We start from the raw sequence: 22,833 nt of genomic DNA on the forward strand, positions 1-22,833 counted from the left end.
TGCATGCATCAGTGGTTCTCACCCCTGGCTGCCTGTTACGTTTACTGGGAGAAGTGCCTGGGCCTTACTCAGGAATGCTTTGCATCGGAATATCTGGTTGGGGATGATGGGGCTGGACATCAGTGGTTTCTAAAAGCTCCCCACATGACTCTACTTTGCACCTGGGGTAAAGAATTTCAGGGGAAAGACATTTGGATTCACATAATTGTGCATACAGTTTCAGGAGCTCAGTGTAAGGAACCCTGCACATGACAGTTTGAAGCCAGTCTTTAGTGTGACTGAATAAATCACAGGGCTTCCTCAGGAGGCAGACCCAGGACAAGCACTGTGATACTAACTAATGCTTCCTGAGGACTTTCTGGGTCCCCGGCCCCATTTGAGGGGTTTCCACTTATTGCTATATCTCTCAGGAATTCAAGAAGCTCAGCATTTTTATTATCCTCATTTTACAGGAGACGGAATGAAGGTCAAATCAATTGTCTGGATTCATGCCCCTGAGTAATGATGTAACCTGGCTCAGCACTTGTTCCCTTAACCAGAATTATGGGCAGGAGGAAGAAGAGCTTGGCTGGGAAAGGATTTGGAGGGGATTGTTGAGAAGGGAAGTTAACAGAGAAGCCCCCAGCATGCTGGCAAGTAAGGGTGAGTCAGCTTTGCTAAGTGCAGAAACTGAAGGAAAGGCACTTGGGAACACCCCTGGGCGGGAAGGAGAGTTGGTGCACGAAGTTTGTTTGATCAAAGACAAACTTCCTTGTCCTATTTCAAACATTTCCCAGAGCTTTGTACCCAGAGGAGAGGATGAAGACTGTTTTTCAGTGTGAGGCATGAGGCATGTAAACTGTAAAGTGCCCTTCAGTGGTGAGCTCTTCTTATTACCATGCGACCGCTCAAAGAAAAGTAATTTGAATTGAAGGTATAGTATTATACCTGCAGTCTCTAGAATGAAGGCAGTCATGGCCCCTTTCCTTTGTATTGTTCCAACCACACCAAGAGAAGCAGCCATGCTTTGAAAGGAGAAAAGAAGATCAGGAAAATGCTCTTAGAGGATGGAGTCATAAAGACGAGGGCATTGGAAACTGTGGTGTGAGGAACCAGTGGGGATTCGAGGTGATCTTGAAGGCCACATAAAGCTGGCTTCCGCTGGGCTGTCCTATAGAAGAGAAGTTAGATATGCCAGATACAGTTCCAAGGGCTAAACTGGTAGGCAGAGGCAGGAGGTTTTATCCTATTAGAAGAAAGCTATCTATCTCCAACTGTCTTGAGAAGAGTATTGTTTGTTACCAGAAAGAACCAAGATACGGTGAACAATAGCTTCAAAGAGAGTGTATCTTTCAAGGTCTTTGTAACTAACATTCAGTAGTTCTATGATGATTCCTCAACCTCACTCAGTTACGGAACAAGAGTTTATTGGCGTTGTGCTGAACTTGAGTGATGCAGTGGTGAATTCGTTGACTTGGCAAGTAAAGGAGACAGAGAAATAAACAACTCCATTCCTACACTTATTCCAAGACCTAGGTGTTGAGTTCAGATTCTTTAGCACTGTGTTTCCTATTTACATTTTATTTTATTTTTTGAGACAGGATCTGGCTTTGTCACCCAGGCTGGAGTGCAATGGCACCATCTTGGCCACTGAAATCCTGCCTCCTGGGCTCAAATGATCCTCCCACCTCAGCCTCCCAAGTAGCTGGGACCACAGACGTGCACCACCACGCTCAGTTAATTTTTGTATTTTTTGTAGATATGTGTTTTTTCCATGCTCCCCAGGCTGGTCTTAAGCACCTGGGTTCAAACAATCCTCCCTCCTCGGCCTCCCAAAGTGCTGGAATTACAGGCATGAGCCACTGTGCCCAGCCTTCTATTTATATTTTAGAGTTTTCTCTCTCTCTCTTTTATTTTTGTGTCCCTCTTTCTTTACATTTAATATCTTCTTTTCCTCTTCTGTAGCCATCTGTCTCTTAGTTGTTTTTCCTTGTATTTCCTATTCTTTCACTTACTCCATCCCTATTACCATTAATATGTGGGTGTACTCTATCCTATATATCTAAATATCTGCTCATTGTTTCTATATTCCTGGTTACAATAGAAAAATCAAGTTAGTATAGTCTTCAAATATTTAAGCATCACACATAGCTTTCACCAAACCCATGACATATTTCAATAAAAGAGAAAATAATCCCTTCTCTCCTCCAAACCTGTTCTCTGAAAGGGGAACTTCTTTCCTCCACCTTAGTCATGGGAAGTACTGAGAAGTTTATACCAGAAATGATATCTAACACTGTATATTTTGTTACTGGATAATGAATAGCTTTCTTGTTCTGCCTAGGGTTATCAGGTGCCAAACATTTCTAGAACAGTAGCCTCAGTAGGACAGCCAACCCTGACACTTCATTGTTTAAAAAGTGGGGGTTTCCACTGTGAAGAAACAATTTGAAGTTTTATTCTTTTCATATCTATAGGTTAAATCATGCGTGAATTTGGATAATAAGCATTTCAATATAGTTCTGCTTTACCGTGAAAGTAGAGAGCATGTAACAACATATTTTAGGAACATTAACATTAACTTGAAGAATACTAAAAAAATAAAAATAAAAATACAATTCCTGTAGGCAATAGCACTTTCTGCTTCAAGAGAGAAATAAATCAAGATAGTAGTGGAAGCAGAAGGCTGCATATGAACACAGTTCTGTTACCTGTAAACGATGTGTAGGTACGTTTAACCGTATGTTTAAACAGTGATATAGTCCAGAAGTTTTAATATGATATTGGCCCTGTATTCTAAAGGAGGCTTTTGCCCAGATAACTTTCTACCTCCAAAAATAAATCAGACCCCAGTGAGGGTAAGATTTTCTCTGGCTTTATGCCCTGCTAGATAATAGAAATTCTTTTCTTATCATTCCTGTAATGTTGCACACTTTTTGCTCATTGTATCGCTGAAAAAGATATGGCCAGTTGCCTGACTGCCAAAGAGATTATCAATTGTTAAGGGATAGGGAAATGACATTTCATGATTTGTGCCAGGTACTTTACAAGGTGGTTTATACTTATTTCTTGGGATAATTCTACTAGGTACAGATAAACATTTGACACATGGGGTACCGAGGCTTGGCTCTGAGAAGGTCAGTACATTGCCTACATTCTCATAGGGATTAGGTAGCAGAGTAGGAATCGAACTCCCGCCTTTCTGACCCTAACCCCTCCCTTTTTTTTTTTTTTTTTTTTAGTAGAGATGGGGTTTCACCATGTTGGCCAGGCTGGTCTCAAACTCCTGACCTCAAGTGATCCACTTGCCTTGGCCTCCCAGAGTACTGGGATTACAGGCGTGAGCCACCACTCCCGGCCTCCTAACACTCTTGAACTTTTCATCACGGCTAAGAACATGGCCCAGATTTGGGCTCAAACACCCTGCTCCCATCCTTTCTCACAGCTCAGAGAGGGCTCGGGTGGCAAGGTCACATAAAAAACTTGAGCTGGAAGGATGCCTCAGAAATGTAGTCTTTGGTTTCTCAGCATCCAGCTTGCAGTGGAGCCAAGTCCAAGGGGGTTGGGATGGAGCTGATGAAGCCAAAGTCCAATTCTTGCCATAGACCAAACCTTTGACCACTTGACACCCATGTGTCCCCATCTTCCCACACTTAAACTTTCAAACCACAACAGCAACAAAAAATGCTCTCACGATGGCAATAAAACCATTCCTCATGCAAATGAGAATACTTTTTTCCCAAAGCAGGGACCGCAAATGTCATCAGTTGCAGGGTTCATCTCTGGGAGTTAGTCCTTCTTTCTTTTGTTTAACCACAATCCTGTATGGTTTTATGATAACCTGTGGACAAAATTATGAAGTTAACACCCACCAAAGAGCCTTATGTAAAATTGTGTTGCAGGACTTTTCCTTAGTTCAGCTAAAGATGGGGTTCTTCCTCCCACGGCCATGAAAATGCAGGCTCGCAGACAATTTGAATGGTGAGTAAGACAAGAGTTTTATGGCCGGGCACGGTGGCTCATGCCTGTAATCCCATTACTTTGGGAGGCTGAGGTGGGTGGATCACTTGAGGACAGGAGTTCAAGACCAGCCTGGCCAACAGACTGTCTGTATCTCTACTAAAAATAGAAAAATTAGCTGGCGATGAGGGCGGGTGCCTGCAATCCCAGCTACTTGGGAGGCTGAGGCAGGATAATCACTTGAACCTGGGAGGCGGAGGTTGCTGTGAGCCAAGATCAAGCCATTACACTCCAGCCTGGGCGACAGAGCGAGACTCCATCTCAAAAAACAAACAAACAAACAAACAAACAAAACACCAAAAACCCAGGGTTTTAGTGGGTAAAAAAGTTAGAAAATATGGAAATAGGAACTCTCAGCTAGGCCAGGGTCCCTGTTAGAGCACTTCCTGCCTAGCCATTCGAATCCCAGGTTCCACACAGGAAAAGGAGGGGCAGGCTCCTCCCTGCTGCAAATGGCATGAACTTGTGTGGCTCCTTCCAGTGTGTAGGCCGGTTGGAGAGGTTGGACTCCCTCCCACCTGGCTGTCTCAATGGCAGAAAAATGGGAGAGAGAGAAAAACATGACACAGTGTGGAAAGAAGAAAAAAGTTTGCTATAACAATGAACAGTGTTCATTTCCGCAACTGACCATGAGGTTTATTTGGTATTTATTGTGTCCATTTCTTACTCCGCTGCCAATTCTGTGTTCTCTTTGCCTTGAGCAGGCTAGAGTCTTTATTTAGGGGGGTCATCCAAACCTTCCTTTGTGAACGGCATGAACCCTAGGAAGGTCCTTGTCATGTTGGTTCCCATGGTCTTCCATTGACTTTTACCACCCTGACATGACAAAATTTCTGGGTTTGAGGAATATTCTCCCATCAACGGCATGATTTAACAGGAACTCAATTTCCCCTTGATAATCAGTCTACTCTTCTCAGCCAATGTGGTAAATCCCTCCTCCTCTCCCCGCCCCCCCTTTTTTTTTTTGGCCTGTTTATTCAGGGACAAAAGGAACCTGAAATGGCCAAAGGGTAGTTTTCAGTTATGGGAACACGGGTGTGTCTAATGGTGGAACAATTTTGTTCTTGCGATCTCAGACGTCTAAACAAGCAGAATCACAGTCAAATAGATCATGATCAAACTTTTTTGAGTAAATCACTGGGTGGAATGTGAAGAGATGCCGCTCACATCCCCACCCTTGGCATCCAGAACAACGTGTTCTGACCATAGGAGAGACAGCACCCAAGATGGTCAGGTGCTGGTTCAGAACCAAAAAACCACATCAAGAACAACACACCCCAACCTAACAAATGTTGCTTTTCTTTTCTTTCTTTTTTTTTTTGAGATGGAGTCTCAGCTCTGTCGCCCAGGCTGGAGTGCAGGGGCACGGCCTCAGCTCACTGCAACCTCCACCTCCTGGGTTCATGCCATTCTCCTGCCTCAGCCTCCAGAGTAGCTGGGATTACTGATGTGCACCACCACGCCCAGCTAATTTTTGTGTTTTTGTAGAGATGGGGTTTTGCAATGTTGATCAGGCTGGTCTTGAACTCCTGACCTCAAGTGATCCACCTGCTTCAGCCTCCCAAGGTGCTGGGATTACAGGTATGAGCCACCACACCCGGCCAAGTGTTGCTTTTCCACTCGGCCCTGGAGCTGAGTGTTCTATAGGCCAGTTGCTCAGGCAAGGTATGTGGTAAGAGAAGAGACCCATTTGACTGCCTTGATTCTTGTGAGAAACAATATTGTTTGGATACCAGGATGATGGACAACGCAGATTGTGTTGCAGGAGGGAGCACAGTAGGCAGACACAGAAAATTCTTTTTTTTTTTTTTTTTTTTTTTTTTTGAGACAGAGTCTCGCTCTGTCGCTCAGGCTGGAGTGCAGTGGCGCGATTTCAGCTCACTGCCAGCTCTGCCTCCCGGGTTCATGCCATTCTCCTGGCTCAGCCTCCTGAGTAGCTGGGACTACAGGCACCTGCCCCCATGTCCAGCTAATTTTTTATAATTTTAGTAGAGATGGGATTTCACCGTGTTAGCCAGGATGGTCTCGATCTCCTGACCTTGTGATCTGCCCGCCTCGGCCTCCCAAAGTGCTGGGATTACAGGTGTGGACCACCGCGCCCAGCCAGATATGGCAAATTCTTATCTAGCATAAGTCTTTTTCACTGTGGGCAATTTTCTGTCCCCTTAGTGATGAGCAGTTCCAACATGATCAACCTTCTGCTGGGTGTCAGCCTGGTTCTCCAGGGATGGGAGAAGAATGGGCTGCAAGGTTGATTGCTGCTGCAGGCAATTTAGATACGTAGCACAGCAATTGGCAAGCCAGCCCAGCAGCAACAGATAGGCCAGCCTTGGTGACAAGGAATCCTCTATGGGCCGTGCCTTACCTTTATACCTGCCTCTTACACCACTTTATTCATGAACCCATTGAGCATAAACTGGGGTTGCTGGGGAGGAGGCTGACTGACAGCCAGTGTGGATTTTTTTTTTTTTTTTTTTGATACAGGGTCTCATTTTGTCGCTCAGGCTGGATTGCAGTGGCACGATCTCAGCTTACTGCAACCGCTGCCTCCTGGGTTCAAGCGCTTCTCCTGCCTCAGCCTTCTGAGTAGCTTGATTACAGGCATATGCCACCATGCCTGGCTAATTTTTGCATTTTTAGTAGAGACAGGGTTTTGGCATGTTGGCCAGGCTGGTCTTGAACTCCTGACCTCCTTGAACTCCTGACCTGCCTTGGCCTCCTAAAGTGCTGGGATTGCAGAGGTGACCCACTGATCCCAGTCTCTAATCACTTCTTTTACTAATTAATGATTGGGTAGGACTCAGTGGTAGTTTCAACTAAAGTGATCGAAACAGGAAGTACGTTTTCCAAATCATTAGTGGGTGAGAACAGATTCTGAGCAGAATTTTCAGGTGGGCCTGCCAAAACAACACTGCAGAACTGTTCAACTAGGTCTGTGGCCGACTCTGCTGTGATCAGGGAGCAGGGAACTGGGACGCCAGCACACAGCTGACGGCTGTGGGACCACAATCTCGCTGGCATTCCGAATGGCCTGCACATGGCTTGTCACCATCCATGATGCTAGAGCCTAGCCGTGGAGAGCTCTGTTAGAGCTGCTGCACAAGGAAACAGGCTACCCCCATGATGACCGGGCCGAGCTTGCCTGCGGCAGCTCTGGCTCTACCTGCCAACGTTGCTTCTGCTTCCAGATGGCACGGGCATCACCTGGGTGCCGCCTGCTTGATGGGAATCAGGCCCCACGTGGAACCTGGGCTGTGAAGCTGTCTGGGGTCTCCAGCAGGCACCAGGCCCACTGGCAGGGGAATGAAACAGAACTGAGTGAGCCAACCCACCAAATCTGCCAATGTGGCCGTGTCAGAGTTCTGGAAATAAAAGGACTTAGCTGATTAAATATGAGGAAAAGGGAAAGGGATGTTCAGGAGGGCTTTGAAGAAGAAAGAGCTGGTTTAGGAAAAGAAAGGGCTACGTGTGTGGAGGTGGAGACAGAAATGTGGAACTAAAACATAAGAGAGAGAGAGAGAAAAAAAAAAAAAGACAGAAAGGCGGGAAAAAGCGAAAGGAGCTTCGAGACAAAAGGGAGTGCCAACAGAGTCCGAGAAAGAAAGAGGAGGTGGAGAGGATCTGGAATCCCCCTTTGGGAGAGTAGCCAAGGTTTGCGCAGCTACACCTTCTCCTCGTTACCTACTACTGTTGCTCTTTGGAGATGCTGAGCAGTCTGTGAGATTTATGTCCTGAGAACAAAGATAACAGTGGCAGTAACAAGCATAAAACCATAGGCTTCAAAAGTTTTTATCGTTGTAAGTATTTCCTGTATATATTTCCATTGAACACAAGAAATAAGGACAAGCTGATCTTCCCCTTTCTGCTTTAAAATGTGACTTTTCAGCAAGCACATATTCAGTTCAGTTGACACACACAAAGTCAAAATCCTGGCTGAGAGGCATTCAAGCTATTATCATCTTGGAATTTGCTAGACATTACAGGAAGTCCTGCAGGGACCGTGTGGTGTTGAGCCAGCACAGACACACCTCAGAGAAGCAGCGGTATAAACAGTTCTGTATTTGTAAAAGGCAGTAAGAAAATAATTTAAAAAGTAAAAAATTTAGACCAAGGCAAGTAAAGTTGGCTAAACAAAGAACTATTGCAAAATGGCCACAAACAGAGAGGGCGTATCAAGCTGTGCTCTTCTCTCAAAGCCTCAGTTTGTCATCTGTAAAATAGGAACAATGGTCCTAACTGGGTAGAGTTTTTGTGAAGATTGAAGCAGATGATTTGGGTGATACAATTAACCCAGAGCCTGGTACAAAGTAAGCATTCAATAAATGTTAATTATGATCACTGTTACCATCGCTAGCATGTTTGTGTGTCATGGCAAGGAGCAAGCGAGCTTGCTTGCTTGCTTTCTTTTCTTTTCTTTCTCTTTCTTTCTTTCTTTCTTTCTTTCTTTCTTTCTTTCTTTCTTTCTTTCTTTCTTTCTTTCTTTCTTTCTTTCTTTCTCTCTCTCTCTCTTTCTTTCTTTCTTTCTCTTTCTTTCTTTCTCTCCTTCCTTCCTTCCTTCCTTCCTTCCTTCCTTCCTTCCTTCCTTCCTTCCTTCCTTCCTTCTCTCTCTTTCTCTCTTTCTTCCTTTCCTTTCTTTCTTGGAGTCTCACTCTGTTGCCCAGGCTGGAGTACAGTGCAGTGTAATTTTGGCTTACTGCAACCTCTGCCTCCTGGGTTCAAGCGATGCTCCTGCCTCAGTCTCCCAAGTAGCTGGGATTATGAGGCATCCCACCGCCACACTCATTCATTTTGTATTTTAGTAGACACAGTGTTTCACCCATGTTGCCAGGCTGGTCTCAAACTCCTGACCTCATGTGATCTGCCCGCCTCTGTCTCCCAAAATGCTGGAGGTACAGGCGTGAGCTACCGCGCCCAGCCAAGTTATTTCAAAGATAATTTTGAGGTAGCTAAAGGAAGGAGTTTGCTCAATATGTAGGCTCTTTTGTCTGGCAAAGGCTCTGGCCTCGCTCCCTCCTCCCTCCCTCCCTCCCTCACCTCCCTCCCTTCCTTCCTTCCTTCCTTCCTTCCTTCCTCTTTCTTTTCTGAGTATGTTGTTTTATTTATTGCTTATTTTATTATAAAAAGTTTTATTTTTATTATTTGTAAAATTTTGTGGGTACATAGTAGGTATATATATTTACAGGGTACATGAGATATTTTGACAGCATTCAATGCGAAATAAGCACATTTTAGATGTCTCTGAGGATTGGAAAAAAAAGCACATCATGGAGAATGGGTTATCCATCCCCTCAAGCATTTATCTTTTGAGTTACAAACAACCCAATTACATTATTTAAGTTATTTTTAGATATACAATTACGTTATTATTGACTGTAGTCACCCTGCGGAAAGAATGTAAATGCGCTTATAAAACAGGTGTACACTGCTGCCCCCTACTGGCAGTGATCCATTTAGCAGATAAATAACCTTGACCGAATTGCAACAGTCCCTCGATGTGATATTTTATTTGAAATAGACGGTTAGATATATTTTGCATATCAACATGTATTCCAGAGTCAAACAATTTAGTGATAGATGTGGTTAATTTCTTTATGATAATGTTCAAAGAAAAAAGATTTTAGGTGCTAGAAATTGGGTATACGGCATACTGTATATGTTTTACATCATTTGTTTCATAAAATAGCCCAATAAGGCAGATAGTATTATTATCCCCCTTTTGATTTAAGCAAATCGAGGTTCTAAAAGGGACTCTGCTAGTAAGTGGCAGAACTGGCATTCAAACGTCAGGATCCTCTGACTCACATTTGTGTCCTTTCTAGGCCATCAGGCCTCCCTAAAGAGGACGAACTCATTAGCAACATCAGAAGTCTGACTCTTGGCAGGTGTGATGTCATTACCCAATACACCATCTTTCCCCACTTCTTTTTCATTGAAAAACAACTTGCAGGTAAGTACACCAGAGGAGAGTATAAGCTCATGAGGAGTGTGGAGAGGTGAAGGTGTTTTGTGAGCAGGCCTAGTCTAGCAGGTGTTTGCAAGGATCAGCTGCTCCCTGCGCACCTGTGCGGGGCTGGGTGGCCCACTGGGCAGTCTGAGTAGCTCTCAAAGCCCTGCCAGTGAGTGGGGCAAAGCCTGGCCCTTGCTCAGCTTGGGTCTCCTGGCCTCGGGAATGCCCCCATTAGGTCTGGAGGTCCTGGCAGTGTGAAGGAACACCTCCAACCCAGAGCTGATGCCTTTTCATAATCTGCCCAAAGGCATGGCTTGTGCTAGCGGTGGCACCATAAAAAGCATGACAGGATGTCTTTACCTGTCTGCATGAAATTCACAAGCCTAACCAGGGCCTTTTTCTCTGGCAAGGCAGAGGGCACCAGCGATCTGATTCCAGTCAATCCCCAGTGCCACTACCACCAGCATATTTAGAGAATGGCTCATTTAACTGGGTAGAAGGGAGAAGGAGGGAGACAATTAGTCACAGTTGGAGGTAGTCACGGTTGGAGGTAGAAGGGCAGGAGAGAACTTCTTTGGAATGTTGGGATCCGAGAACAGAGATAAATGATGCCAAACTTCTTTGAGGTGATCCTGGAAATCCAGCAAGTCTCACAAAGCAGCTTTCATGCATTGCAGAAAGGCGTGGGCATTGAGTGGAAATGGCAGCCTGATGCAGGCTGGAGCGAGACGACTAATTTATCTGTCAAACTGGCAAGTTTAGGTATTTAGAAGTTCACTGGACCCCAGAGTGGGACATGGAAGTCACCAAGAACTATAGGTTCTTTAGAGGATCCAGGGCCAAGAGGAGAGACTCCAGAAGTGGCACACAGCAGACTGTCCTCTGGGGACTGAAACAGGGTGCGGTGACATTTCAGCAAGTTGCTGCAGTGAGGTGGTAGGAGGCACCCTGACAAGCTGAGGAGGGCATTGTAATGCAAGTGGGAGCATAGAACCAATGACAACCAAGGCTGATAATTTCAGACCTTTTCTCCATAATTTCGCAAAGGGCTGTTGTATCAGATCCTTCGGGAGTTTAGAATAAACCCTGTAAGAGGAAGAAAAATCAAATAAACAACACCGAATAGAATGCAGTTTTCAACACAAAATGAAAGAACCATCACTAGGGTCCCGTGAGTTTACTTGAAAGTGGCCAGATGCAGTTGTTGGCATAAGGATTGGAGGCAGGCATCGTATGGTAGGGACATCTTGGAGTGCGTGATGTGAACTCCACACCCAGCACACACTGTTGCAGAAAATCGAATTGAGCATGTGGGCAAGGTGATTCTCGCTGGGTGAGGCTTTAGAACAGCTGACGTGGGAGGCTCACTGGGTGGCAGGAACGACAAGAATCAGAGCCAGAGCAGGAATAAGTGAGTCGTGGTGTGTGAGCGCTGAATGGAATGAGTGAAAATCATTTGCAGTTGAGTAACTGAGGATTAGAAGGACAAATGATTTGCTTAAAGTTCATTGATGAAAGGGTAGGATTAGAACTTCTGTCTTCCAAAGAGCAACCCACTGTTTCATACCTTTCCACCTTTATCTTTTTGTGAAAACACACAGACACACAGAGAGCACAAGATCATGGAACCACAGAAATGAAAGGAAAATTTTATCTAGTCCTGTCTGTCAGACGACTTAGAATCGTGTTTTAAAATCATCTTGGCAACTGGTCAAATGGCCTCGGCTAGAACATTTTCAGTGCTGGGAAATTCTCATACTTTTGGACACAGCTTAGTCTATTCATTCATTACTGGACAAACTGGCAGGAGTTCTTTATGGGGAGCCAACATCTGCCTCCATGAATCTAACTCTCTTAGCCCTGCCCTCTAGTTTCACACATAATCAGTGACTTCCTCTTCCAGATCATAATGAAAATCACTCACTAATTAAGGATCTATGGTGTGCCAGGCACAAAGGGTGGCATTATGCCCACCCCAGGGTCTCTGGTTCATGTTCCAGATATCCCTGGTCTTTCTGCACCTGTGTCGTTCTTCTCTGGACTATCTCTAGCTTGGTAAGGTATAGAATCCATTCTTCCCTTCTAGATCCTCTAGGGCATTTGTTTAAGAAGGTAAATCTATATGGGTCCAAAGAGAAAGTAGTTATGTTTTAAAAAATGTAAACTAATTTTAATATTTAAACCAAGTATACTAACACTAATTGACATAATTAGCAAGGTATACTTGTCAAGGATCACACAAAAGATTCCAAATTGCAATTGGAGCAACTGTTGACCTAGATTATCAACTGAAATGGATATGATATGTACATACCCTTTCCTCAGTTTCAAACAAATTTAGCATAATCAGGCTTATTTATTACTATCATCACCGTCCCTAATTCTTACAGAATGTTTCAAGTGAATCAGGCTTATAGTGACAACTCTATGAATTGAACACCATGATCATTTCTAGCTCTTTGAATCTGAGATTTAAAAAAAGACTTGTTGAGTTCCAGCTCTGCCATTTTCTTGCTGTATAACCTTGGCCAGTTGCTTAACTTCTCTGAAACTCAACTCTGTGAATTGGATACCATGATCATTTCTAGCTTTTTGATGAGGAAACTAAAGCCCAGAGAGGTGATGGACCTTGGCCAAGATCCCATGTCTAGAAAATGGTAGGCTTCAAGTCAGGCATTCTGCTCTAATGCCTCAGTGGCAAAGCTGTTTTATCAGCTGTGCTGGCTGTTTATCAGCCTGCCATGTACTGGCATTGACCCATCAGTGAATGTAAATTTGGTCACATCTAGAGGTCTGTCTCCCATTGACCTACAATCATTTCTTTCTTTCTTTCCTTTTTTTTTTTTTTTAGATGAAGTTTCGCCCTTGTCACCCATGCTGGAGTACAATGGCGTGATCTCAGCTCACTGTAACCTCCACCTCCTGGGTTCAAACGATTCTCCTGCCTCAGTCTCCCAAGTAGCTGAGATTACAGGCACATACCACCACACCCAGCTTATGTTGTATTTTTAGTAGAGACAAGGTTCCACCATATAGGTCAGGCTGGTCTCGAACTCCTGACCTCAGGTGATCCATTGCCTCGGCCTCTCAAAGTGCTGGGATTACAGGCGTGAGCCACTGCGCCTGGCAACCTACAATCATTTCAAACTCACCCGAAGTCTGATTCTTTCTGTGAATAACTCCCTTGCAATATTTTTCAGAATTAGATCTATAAGAGCAGCATGGCTGGTGCTAGCAGGTCCTTAAACATATTTATTGAATGATACAATTAGTGGCCCTGGCCCTGTCAGTTTTCAAGTCCCAGGTAAGATCAGATGCTTTTGAGTCCTGCTGTGGGGATGGAGGCAGGCAGACGAAGAGGGTAGATGGCGATGTCTGGTCCATAGGCCTCCACCCTGATGCAGTTCCTCTGCGCTGGGGCCTGCTGTGATGAGGCTACCTTTAAACCCTGTGCACAGCAGACTGCTCCTGCCTGGCTATGAGCATCTGTGTCTTTTTTTTCTAGGAGAGGATTGCATCTCTCTTTTTATGTGCTACTCTCGGTGAGGCCCCCAACAGCAGTGATGCAGTCATCTCATTGATGTCAGCTTTCTCCAGGAGAAGCTGAGCCAAATGGAATCCACCAAGCCTAGCCGCAGCCGGAACTCTTCCTCCCTTACCTTGCCCAGCCCCAAAAATATAGACTCTGGATCCCCCAGACTGACTCCTTCCTCCCTCTCTCCTCCTCCTCCTTCTCTCTCTCTCTGTAAATATAAATACATGTATGTATAGATATACTACATCCATATAGATATGTATGTATAGATATACTACATCCATATAGTTTATCTATGCTATATAGATATACTAGAGTGCAGTGGTGTGATCTCAACTCACTGTAACCACCAACTCCTAGGCTCAAGCCATCCTCCTGAGTAGCTGGGACTACAGATAAGTGCCACCACACTGGGCTAATTTTTGTAGTTTTTGTAGATACCAGGTTTCGCCCTGTTGCCCATGCTGGTCTCAAACTCCTGAGCTCACGCAATCTTCTTGCCTTGGCCTCCCAAAGCGCTGTGATTACAGGCATGAGCCGCCACACCCACCATACATATTTTGATTTTAGAGACTACATCCCTCCCCAACTCCCACCCTCCCAGGTACCTTCGGATTCCTCCCTCAGCCTGATGTCCACTGTCCTCTCTCAGTGCATTGGAACATCTGAAACCCAATTATGTAGAGAATTCCAGCTTCTTCCCACATTGTTTCTGGGTCTCATTTACATTGGAGCATGTGACTGAACAACAAGTTTACTGTTCCTGACAATCAAGGAAGACTGCCCGGAATACACAGAAATACCTGATCATGGGAGACGAAGCCCAATTTCACTTGCTTCATTCTGTCCAAGTCAGTGTAACCTATTAAGCTGGCACAGTGGCTCTCAAGCTTTCCTGGTGATTAGAATCACCAGGAAAGCACATTTAAACATGGGTTGTTGGACCTTACCATCAGTGTTTCTGATTCAGTAGGTTGGAACTCGGGGGAGGTGAGAGTGTACATTGCTAATGAATTCTTAGGTGATACTGACCCTGCTGGTTTGGGGACCATACTTGGATAACTGAAACCCAGAGTGACTTCACTGTGTTAGACTGGATTGGCTTAGCAGATTAAAATTACTGCTATTCATTATTTAGTTTCTGGTTGTTCAAGGCAAGTCCTGGTGGGAATGTCTTAGTTCAGGCTTCCATAACAAGTACCACTGACTGGGTGACTCAAAAACTACAGAAACTTCTTCCTCACAGTTCTGGAGACTGGAAGTCTGAGATCAGGGTGCCAGCATGCCCCTTTACTTTGAAATAAATCAGTATGCTTTTCCTAAGAACAAGGACATTCTCTTACATAACCAGTACAATGATCAAAGTCAAGAAACTTAACATCGATATAACACGATTATCTAAACCACAATCCCTATTCAGAGTTCATCCATTGTCTCAATGATGTCTTTTGTAAGTACTTATTATTCTGGTTCAGGATCTATCATCACTCAGTGCATTTAGTCATCCTCTTTAGATTTATTTAATCTCAAATATTTCTTCAGACTTTTCTTTCCTTGACTGTCAACGATTATTTTGTACAATTTCCTCAATTTGGTTTACTCTGATGTTTCCTTATGATTTGAGTCAAGTAATTCATTTTGGGCAGGAATTCCAGAGAATTGCTGCTTTTTTTTTTTTCTTCAGAGTCTTGCTCTATTGCCAGGCTGGAGTGCAGTGGCATGATCTCGGCCCATTGCAACCTCTGACTCCCTGGTATAAGCGATTCTCCTGCCTCAGCCTCCCGAGTAGCTGAGTTTACAGGCACGCGCCACCACGCCCAGCTAATTTTTGTATTTTTAGTAGAGATGGGATTTCACCATGTTGGCCAGGATGGTCTGGATCTCCTGACCTCGTGATCCGCCCACCTTGGCTTCCCCAAGTGCTGCGATTATAGGCGTGAGCCACCGCACCTGGCCTTGCTGTGTTCTCTTCAGTGCATTGTAATATCAGGTAATATATGTCAGTTCATCCCACTATTGGTAATGTCATCCCTGACTCAAGTGCTCTCTCCCTCAGCCTCCTGAGTAGCTGGGACTGTAGGGGCGCACACCACACCCAGCTAATTAATTTTTTTCTAGAGACTAGATCTTGCCTTGTTGCCCAGGCTGGTCTTGAACTCCTGGGTTCAAGCAATCCTCCTAACTTGGCCTCCCAAAGTGCTGGGATTATAGGTAAGAGCCACCATGCCCCGCCCAAAGATGGCATTTTAAATGGCATGAGCACAAGCAATAAATAGGCGACCAAAATCTACCAAAGACTTTCTCATTTCTATAGAACAAACTCTTTGCCCCTCCCTCCATGTGTCCTTCCGGAGTGTCTTAATGGCTAGGAGAAAGTTTGAGCTGGAAGAGAGCTTGGATTTCATATGGTTTGCTGTTTTCCAAGTATGGGATGCTTACTACTGGCGAGAAAAAGATGATTTTTCTTTTTTTTTAAATGTGTTGCATGTTTATATTAGGTTAAATTGTGTCACTTAGTAGCAAAGGCTTTGCCATCTCAATGATCTTTTCAATCTTCTGAACACATCAAGTAGGAAGGCTCAGTTGGGTGCTATTCCATCTTGTAGCCTGTCTTAACTATCTCAAACAGTTGCTAATTTCCCTCCCTCCCTCCCTCCCTCCCCGCCTCCCTCCCTCCCCGCCTCCCTCCCTTCCCCTCCCTCTCCCCTCCCTCCCTCCCTCCTTCCTTCTTTCCTTCCTTCCCTTCCTTCCTTCCTTCCTTCCTTCCTTCCTTCCTTCCTTCCTTCCTTCCTTCCTTCCTTCGTTTACAAAGAAAGGAATGGTTTTGGGTTCAGAGTCTTTGTGGCAGTATATAGTAATTAGTATATAGTAATATAGTAATATATAGTAGTATAGAGTAATTCAATGCCTTTAGATCAATATATTTTCTATTTTTACTGTGCATACACATATATACAATGTATTTTAAGGTGAGCACGCAATATGTAGTTTTATCACTTGGTTTACAACTAAATATATTGTGAACATTTTCTATAACAGTTAAAAGAATTGCATAGCTTGGAGGAGACATAATTTATTAAGCAATCTTGTTGGGGACATTGAGGCATAATTTTATTTTTATAAGGAGACTTCATTCTTTTTACAACACCTTTGAGAAAAAAATGGGAGTCCTTGTCTCATATAGCTTTCTATAGACGATGGAAACTTGCCCTTCCATTTAGCCTTTTAATTTGCTTCTCTACACCCACCTAATCACCATCAAGTAACCCATTTTATGTTTTCCAACTTCTCTCTCCCATTTGCTTCCTCTTTCCTACCCAGTCTCCCTGCATACATGCAGATGAACTTCCATTCCTTCAACCCTCTGTTTCCTCTCCTTAAAGAGGCTTTCTTTCCTTTTAAAGAGACTATTTTAATTGATTTTTATCAACTCTACTCAAAACTGTATCCTGAGGTCCACATTAGGATTAGTCTTTAATAATCTGGAGATATAATTCAATTGTTTAAAATAACATTTTAAGAAGACCTTGGTAGAATTATATGTATCAAGAAACACTGGACTTAGGCACAATGGAGATATGGCTGACTTCCTTTTGACAAAAGAAGTAGTCTTTGTGGGGAGGGCAGGGCAAAGAGGTAAGAAGTAGTTGGCATTATAAGGAAATGTTAGAGACCATTTTGGAAATGTATTCATTATTTTAAGGCAACTAACAAATGATCATCTTTCAGTTAGGACGTTGTAGCAGCAGCCTTTACTGGTCATGAAATTTGCATGATATCTAAAATCGTATTTCTGGAAATAGGTCAATGGCAATTAATAGTAACTTTGTGTAGAAAGGCAGATGCCAACTAGCATAAAAGTTGTACATGCAGACGGTGGTAGTTCTGGAGTCCTGGAAGCCATGAGATGCTCATCCATCACAAGGCCAGCACAGCCAGGTAGAAATGCCTGAAGAAAGCAGCAGAGCTGGCTGTGCCAGCATTTACACATGGAACACTTCTTGGACAGCCGGTGTCATGGGGCACAGACCCACAGTTCTCTTTGCATATGTCGTGCTCACAGTTCCATCCATAGAAGGAGTGGGGGGCAGGCACAAAAGGACCCCAGCATGCAGGTTCCCCCATTCAGGCAGCAGGTTCTGTTTAGCTCCTTACTGTCCTGTATCCCCACGGGGGGCACAAGCTGGGAAGACGGAGGACAGATTGCAGGCTCCTCCTAGGGCCGAATGCTGTCATCTCTGAAGGCCAGGTCTCCCTGAGAGGGATGCACAAGTTCCTGATGGCCCAGCCCTTAACGACCAATTCAACACCTTTAAAAAATTGCCTTTACTTTTACGGTTACTGGCTGTTTACTGAACATTTCATATAATTTTAAATTTAGAAATGAAAACTTCACAGGTGGAATTGAATTTCATATAATTTTCAGTAAACAGCCAGTAACCGTAAAAGTAAAGGTAATTTTTAAAATTACATTTTACAAAGTGAAGTAAAATAAGTGAGTCAATCTAGAGACATTTTAAGAACTTAAAGAAAACTTAGGTATGGATCTCTGGAAGAGGTAAGGCGAGATATGGCTCATAGTTGTGCAGATAACACAGGAATTACTTAAGTTTGGGAAATTCCGATTTAGGCCAAATTTCTTAAAGGAAATTGACAAGCTGACTGGCTGACTCTTTCTCTCCACAGGTTTCCTGATGGAAACGTGGCAGGCAAACAACGATGCTGGCAAGAAATAGGACAGGCCGCATGAAGGCCTGGAGAGTTTTAAGCCCAGGTTGAGAGTACAGGTGCAGGCTTTCTGGTGTAGGTTCCGACGCACCTGCCTTCAATTTCTGCCTCTACTATCCATTTAGGCTGTGACCTCTGGTAGTTCTCCACTTTCTCTAATGCTCAGTTACTTCATCCTTAAGAAGTGGTACATAACTCACACCTTGTTCGGATTATATGAGTATATGTGCATACAGCGTTTAGTGCAACGTATGGCACAGAGTCAAGAAACGCAGGAGATTAAGTTGAGGTCATTTTTCTTTTGGGAGGACAAGGACAGGGCACGGGCTGGGGCTCTGAGTGGTAACCAGCGCGGGCTTTTCCTCCTGCCCTTCCTTTTGGGAAACGAATGTGCTAAAATAGTGCATGCAGCCCAGGCTCTGGCCTAGGCCGTCGGTTCCCGGCCATGTTTAGCTCCTCTGAGGTCGCCCTTAGTGAGAACACGAGGTGCCCCCACCCCGTTCACTCTAGACACCTCCAGAACACTCGCCTCCCGAGCACTGGAGCCCCGGGACACCCGCAACGGCCAGCGGAGACCGATTTCCCGGCTCTGCGTCCCAGGACCGCTTGGGGCAACCTGCGCATGCGCGCCCGCGTCCCTCTGCTGTTAGCCGTTTCCATGGCTACGAAGCCCATCAGCCGGGGATAGGAGAGCAAGAAAATGAAGCTCAAGAGTTTCCTGCTCCGGTATTATCCGCCAGGTACGCGCCAACCCGGCCCATCAGCCCCACGTGGGACCCTGGGCTCCCAGACTGGGAGGGTTTGGGGCGGAGGAGGGCACGGGGACTGAGGGGCGGCGGGGTCCCCAGGTGGGACAGGAAGTCGGGCACTTCCCAACCTGTGCCCCTCATTCCTTCAGATGCTGGACTCTTCCTCAAAACATTAACAATTACTCTTTTAGGAATTTAAAGAGTTTAGCTTGACTGTGCATATCAGTCCTTCTGAATTTATTGAGTGCCTAATGCTTACACGCTTTGTGCTCTGTGCTATGAACCTTTAACGAAGTTCATAGTCCTTGATTTCAATGAGTGAAGTAATTATGGAATAAATTACTTAACTATTACTTAGTAACATAAGCAATACATTAATTACCTAATCCTTGCCTAACTCTAATTTTAGGTGAGGACATGTTCACCTTTAAAGAATAAGTGACACCCATTGATCACCCAGCTTGTTAGGGACAGAAATGGAAGTGGAATTCTTGGGTTCTATTTCGGAACTCATTTTCTAAATTAGAAACATCTGCAAACAAACAAACAACCAAACAAAAAAATTTGCAACACATGCCACAAGGCAGAAGATAACCAAATACACTTGCCCAATGAAGTTTGGATAGAAGTGTCATAAAGATTTCAAAGGAGGGTAAGATACTTTGGACCTGTTTGGTTTAGCATAGCTTTATGAGGGATGGGACTTGAATTTAAGGTTGAATGTCTCACTTTTCCCAGCAACATATCCAACATCTCCGATGAGGTATCACACAGAGATCTCATGATTTCTTTTTTCCAGTCCCATCCCAATCCTGCTGCTTCCTCACACTGTGCCCTGCCAGTAGAAGGCATCATCACCCAGCCTGTTTTTTGCCAGAAACCTAGGTGGTCACTTTTTGTTTCTCTCTTGTGATCATTAATTCCACCCCACCCCCACCCCCACCCCCGCATTGCTTTATCCATTCTGCCAGCTCTAAGTCCAAAATATTCTGTGAATCCATCAGATTATCCCTCTTTCCATAGCACAGATTTCTTGGTCTAACATCCCTTCCAGCTGCCAGCCTAGTCCAACCCTCCATTCCAGCCACCATTCCCTCTGGCTGGGCCATTCCAGTGGCTTTTCAACTAGATTCCTGGTTTTCTCCCTCATCTCTTACAATCCATCTGCCGCTAGGAGCCAGTGGAATCTGAATTCAAGATCTCCAATAGTTTCCTACCATGCTGAGAATACAATCCGCACCCTGTGGGACTTGGCTTATCCTGCACTGTTAACTTCTAAAACTTCACTTGTGTACCCTCACTGTACTTCCAACTTCTTTAGCTTGTTCTTCTAAGACTTAAGAGAGGGTCTTTTACTCATTTGTTTTGTGGACCCAGCTTTCCCTAGAGCTAGGAAAAGCTGCTTCCTTTTCTTTATTCAGTTTCGATTGATGTCAGCCACCTGAAGAGACTTTCCCACCTATTTGAAGTAGCCTGTGCTGATTTTACTCTACGCCATAAAGTGCTTAAAAATTACATTTGTCAGCATCCAAAACTCTACTTGTTATGTTTCAAATGTCTGCCTCTTTCTCATTTAATGTAAACTTTGTGAGAACTAAGATCTTAGTGGTTTTTTTTTTATCATTGTAGCATCCCCAGCTTCTAGAAGAGATTTGGGGACACAGGAGATCAGGAATGTTTGTTGAATGAATGTATGGATAAATGGATGTGTTTGATGACAGGTCAGGTATGGAAATTACTGAGAATAAATACTGAAAATCTTAAGGGATGCTGCTTCTGCCTCCCTGGAAGACCAATCCTGGACAGCTACTTTCTCCAATGGCAAGTTGACATTTGTAGAAAACACACTCATTTTCTCCATCATAGAATTCCAGTTAAAATAACATGAGAAAGATATATATATATATATATGAGAGTGTCTAGAGAAATTTATTTTATGTAATTAAGTAATTTATTTAATTTTTGAGACAGAGATTTGCTCTGTCACCCAGGTTGGAGTGCAGTGGCACAATCTTGGCTCACTGTAACCTCCACCTCCTGGATTCAAACGATTCTCATCCCTCAGCCTCCCAGGTAGCTGAAATCACAGGTGTGCACCACCATGCCCAGATAATTTTTGTATTTTTAGTAGAGACGGGGTTTCACCATGTTGGTCAGCCTGGTCTTGAATTCCTAACCTCAAGTTATCCACCTGTCTTGGCCTCCCAAAGTGCTGGGATTACCGGTGTGACCCACTGCACCAGGCTGAGAGTATCTACAAAATTTAAAATAGGCATAGGTATATAGTATATAGAAAATTTTAAATTAAGACTAATATTCTGTTTCCTTTAAGTATTCCATAATTTTCTTTTGGCTCTTTTTGCCCATAGGCCTGTGCTGGTTCCCATAGGTGTACCAATAAATGAAGTTCTTGCTTTCATCCCTTTGTTGTGGAGCGTAGGTTAAGAATGTGGGCTCTGGGTTCAGAATAACTGATTCTCAACATATACCATAATAAAAAAAAAAAAAAAAACAACTTGGGCAATTTGTTTTATTCTATCAAAGCGTGGGTGCATGGTGACAACAGCACCACTTCACAGGTCTACTAGACCCTTCCAGATGCTTATCTTATTTGATTCTTTCTCTTCAGAGTAAAGAAACCTTTTTGGAAGAATATTCTCCCCAAGTGCTGTCCTCCCTTCCTATCATGCTTTCACCCTCATTGCCCCACTGAAACTGCCCACTCCAAGATCTCCAATGACATTCCCATTGCTAATCCACTGGCCAAGCCACAGTCCTTGCCTGCCTTGACCTGACAGCAGCATTCGACCCATTTGACCGCTCTGCTTTTCTTTGGCTTCCAGGACACATACTCTATTTTCCTTCCTGTCTCACTGTCACTTCTTCTGGGTCCATCTTGTTGGTTCCTCTTCTTCTTTTTGATTATTTAATGTTGGAGTGCCCCAGAGCCCCAAACTTGGATTTCCCTTTTCTATCTACGCTCATACACTAGCCAATCTCATCCATTCTCAAGGCTTAAAAACTATCCTGAAGCTGGGCGTAGTGGCTCACGTCTGTAATCCCAGCATTTTGGGAGGCTGAGGTTGGCAGATCACCTGAGGTCAGGAGTTTGAGACCAGCCTGCCCAACATGGTGAAACCCCATCTCTACTAAAAATACAACACAATTAGCCAGGTGTGGTGGTGCGGGTCTGTAATCCCAGCGACTCAGGAGGCTGAGGCAGGAGAATTGCTTGAACCTGGGAGGTGGAGGTTGCAGTGAGCCAAGATTGCACCAGTGCACTCCAGCCTGGGTGCCAGAGCGAGACTCTGTCTCAAAAAAACAAAAAACAAACCATCCCACATAGTCCTGAGTACCTAACTGCCCACCCGACACATTCATTTGAATGTCCACCATACATCTCAGATGGGGGTCTCCCATGGTCTCCCCCATCTCAGCAAATTGCAGCTCCATTTCTCCACTTGCTCATGTCAGACATTTTGGACTCTTCCTTGTCTCCTCTCTCTCACCTCCACATCCACTAACAGATCTTGCTGGTCCTGCCCTCAAAATATATGCAGAATTCAACAATTTCTCCTACCTGACTGGTACCATTCTTTTCAGCTTGAAAGCTTCCTTCCACCTTTGCCCCTCTTCAGTCTATATGGCAATGGGGTCATTCTGTTAGAGCATAAATATGACCATGTCACTCTTCTGCTCCAGCCCTCCAGTGGCTTCGCAGCTCGCTTAAAGTAAAAGGGCCGTGATCCCCAAGGCCCTGCAAAATCTCACCCCCTGTTGCTTCCCTGACCTCACCACTTTCAACTTTTCCCTCCAGCAACACTCCTCTCCTTGGTGTTCCTTGAATGGGGCAGAGGTGTTCCCACCCAGGGTCT

General features: G+C 44.4%; 1 protein-coding gene and 1 pseudogene across 2 annotated transcripts in view; one reads left to right on the forward strand and one right to left on the reverse strand.

Annotated features, from left to right (window-relative positions):
- Positions 1–16,522: 16,522 nt before the first annotated feature.
- LOC101004727 lies at positions 16,523–18,869 on the reverse strand (annotated as a pseudogene).
- Positions 18,278–22,833, forward strand: part of DAW1 (dynein assembly factor with WD repeats 1) — a 59,201-nt gene continuing 54,645 nt past the window's right edge. Inside the window, exons 1-2 of one of the 2 annotated variants that reach the window (XM_017947042.2) lie at positions 18,861–18,949; positions 19,368–19,610. Coding sequence is in view for 1 of the 2 variants with exons in the window: in XM_009183243.4 (XP_009181507.2) it covers positions 18,910–18,949 (40 nt within the window). In the remaining variant the exon portion in view is untranslated. Of the gene's footprint in view, positions 18,950–19,367; positions 19,611–22,833 lie in introns of both variants that reach the window. The other variant, XM_009183243.4, reaches the window with a different exon arrangement.

This window comes from Papio anubis, chromosome 10, assembly GCF_008728515.1.
Source record: "Papio anubis isolate 15944 chromosome 10, Panubis1.0, whole genome shotgun sequence".
Taxonomy (NCBI): domain Eukaryota; kingdom Metazoa; phylum Chordata; class Mammalia; order Primates; family Cercopithecidae; genus Papio; species Papio anubis.